General features: G+C 46.7%; 1 protein-coding gene across 1 annotated transcript in view; it reads right to left on the bottom strand.

The window, feature by feature from the left end:
• Positions 1-2,834, bottom strand: part of ppargc1b (peroxisome proliferator-activated receptor gamma, coactivator 1 beta) — a gene marked incomplete at its 5' end in the record, with an annotated part of 40,520 nt that overhangs the window by 13,509 nt on the left and 24,177 nt on the right. The window contains 1 exon segment of the mRNA XM_014002750.1: positions 1,657-1,810. Within this exon segment, the coding sequence (XP_013858204.1) occupies positions 1,657-1,810 (154 nt within the window).

A 2,834-nucleotide genomic window follows, 5' to 3' on the forward strand; every position in this document is an offset into this window, starting at 1 on the left:
CGACTACTCCACCTAGGCTGCATTGTGGAGCACAGATCCACTGAGAAACTTGCTGTTTCAGCAACATTTAATTTAATATTTTATTTCAATAAATTACAAGTTAAAAGGGACATGGACATTTTTCTTTTTTGTATCGAAAAAATATTGAACTGCGAGACTAAAGTATTGAACCGAACCGAATCGTGAGTTTTCTGTATCGTTGCAGCCCTAGTGGCTATGTATGCTGCATTTTTGGGAAAATGTAGTCAGTGAGTTTAATTAATTACTTTGGTGATTTTACTACTACCTTTACTTCCTGTTATCTTCATCTTCGTCGTCTTTTTCGCCAGAAAACATCCGGTTGTTGATCACGTGACTCTCGTGATGCAAAAAAAAGTGTTTCCATTGCAGTTTTGCGAAATACATCAATATCGATACGGCCGAAAAACCACCTCTTCCTAGCGCAAAACCATTTTGTCGAAAAAATGAAGTTTTGTCGAAACTGACGTTTTTCCATTGAGCAAATTTATTTTCGAAATTCTAATTTCCATTTTCAAGGTCAATGGAAACGCAGCTACAGTTAGCTGAGGCTCCTCCTCCTTGTTCTCATCTCGTCAATAACTGATCCGAGGGCGGTAGCCGACACGCCAAAACGCAGAGGGAACCTGAGCAAGCCTTAATATGTGACGAGTTGGGGTTGAGAATGCGTTGGGATTATGAATCCAGATAAATCCATAATAAGTGAAGTGAAACTGGAACAGAGTGTCTGACCGTGGCAGCTGGGTTTGGTCGTCTCTGGCGTGGCGCCGCCGTGACTCTGCGTCTGTTTTTCTAGCTGCGTCTCCGTCGTGGTTCCTCCTCCGGCCTGTGTGGGCAGCAGTTTGTCCTCTGCTTTCCTGCTCTCTCTCTCCACCTTGATCCGCTCGTCTCCGTCCCTCGCTCGTCCGGGCCGTAGCCTCTTAGCGAAGCGGCTGGGAAAAGACGCCAGGCGCCTGGAGCGCCGAACTGAGAAAGAGCCACCGGCCTCGGCCGCCTCCTCTGAGCCCAGCGCCGGCTCGGAGGAACAGCTTCTCCTGTCGGGGGAGGAAGAGKCTTTGCAAAGCTCTGGTTTGGAGCTGGGGGTGCGGGCTGGGGGCGAGCTGTTACCCGGGGCGGGAGGAGCAGAYGCTGCGGCCCTGTTGGGGCTGTGGGAGTGGGCGTAGGGTGGGTTGTGCAGTCTGTAAGGCTTGCTCACATCGAAGGAGCTGTTCTGCTGCAGGAGCTCGCGGAGAAGGGAGTTGGCTTTTATCTCCCTCCGCCTGGTGAAGGGGAGCCTCCGGGGGGCGCCGGTACCGATCTCGGACAAAGTGGCGACAGTCCGAGCGGCGGCCACCACGACCACTCTGCTGTGAGAGTTTGTAGAGGCGGAGCGGGACGCCTCAGGTCTGGCCCGGGGCCTGGGGGCGTCCCGGTCCTTGCGGTCACAGCCCCGCTGCTTGCGCACGGGCAGGCAGTAGGTGTGCATGTAGGTGATCAGCTCCACCACGGACTGCAGTTCGTTCTCTGAGCTGAACTGAGGCGCAGCCGGCTCCGTGGGCACGGCGGMCGCAACCGCCGCGCCTTCAACCTCGCTGCCGGAGGACTCCTCCTCCTCCTCCCCTTCCTCCTCCTCCTCATCCTCCTCCTCCTCCAACTCACTGTCCTCGTCCTCGTCTTCCTCTTCGTCCTCGCCTGCCTCGGGACCGGGGTTGGCATCCGCGTCCTGCGCGGTGGTGAGGTGGCGGTGCAGCTCGGTGCACAGACGCCCTGCGGGGCGCACCGCTCGGGGCTTCCGCTTCTGAGGGAGGTCGCTCTGGAGGTGACGACAAGAAAATGAACAGTTTCAGATCCTTTTAATAAGAAAGAATATAAGAATAATATATAAGATACAAACATTGTTTGCTGTGATTTGATGATTTTATGTGCAGCCGATTTATTTTTAGGGTTCCTACAGCTTAAATTTATGTTGACTTAAAGAAAACATTCGACACGATTGACCACAGCATTCTACTTRAAAAACTAAATAAATATGGGATTAGAGGACCAGCTTCACAATGGATAWGCAGTAATTTGGAAAACAGGAAACAGTTTGTACAAGTACATGATGTCAGATCTGAACTATGTGCAATCAAATGTGGAGATCCTCAAGGTTCTATACTTGGACCAAAGTTGTTTATCTTGTWTGTGAATAACTTGCTTAATGTGTCAGGGCTCTTTAAATGTGTTTYATTTGCAGATGATACCACATTTTTTTGTTCAGGTAAAAACAGAGAAAATGCAAACAGAATTTGTGAAAATACAAAACTGGTTTAAACTTAAATTATCACTCAATTTGGTTAAAACTAATTACATGATATTTACAATGAGCAAAAAAAACCTGTTAATACTTCATTTAGAGTTGGTGTGGAGATTAGTAGAGTCAGTGAGGTCAAGTTTCTGGGTGTTATTATTGATGAGAAACTGACGTGGAAACCTCATATAAATTATTTAAGAATAAAACTAGCTAAATCTATTGCATTGCTTTACAATGTAAGGGACTTGTTTAATGATAAAGCTCTGTATTTGCTATATAACGCATTAATTGTTCCACACTTGGTGTGGGGTAAAGCATGTAAGACAACCACACATCCTGTTTTTATTTAGCAAAAAAAAGCTATAAAAGTCATCACTCGAAAACATTACCATTATCCATCTAATACATTATTCTGTAAACTGAAATTATTGAAATTTTATGATTTGGTTGATTACAATATTTTGTTATGTATAAGGCTCACCTTAACACATTACCTATAAACATCCAGAAAAACTTTACAAAGAGAGAGGGAGCTGTTATAATC

The sequence above is a fragment of the Austrofundulus limnaeus genome, unplaced genomic scaffold (assembly GCF_001266775.1).
Source record: "Austrofundulus limnaeus strain Quisiro unplaced genomic scaffold, Austrofundulus_limnaeus-1.0 Scaffold14, whole genome shotgun sequence".
Lineage (NCBI taxonomy): Eukaryota > Metazoa > Chordata > Actinopteri > Cyprinodontiformes > Rivulidae > Austrofundulus > Austrofundulus limnaeus.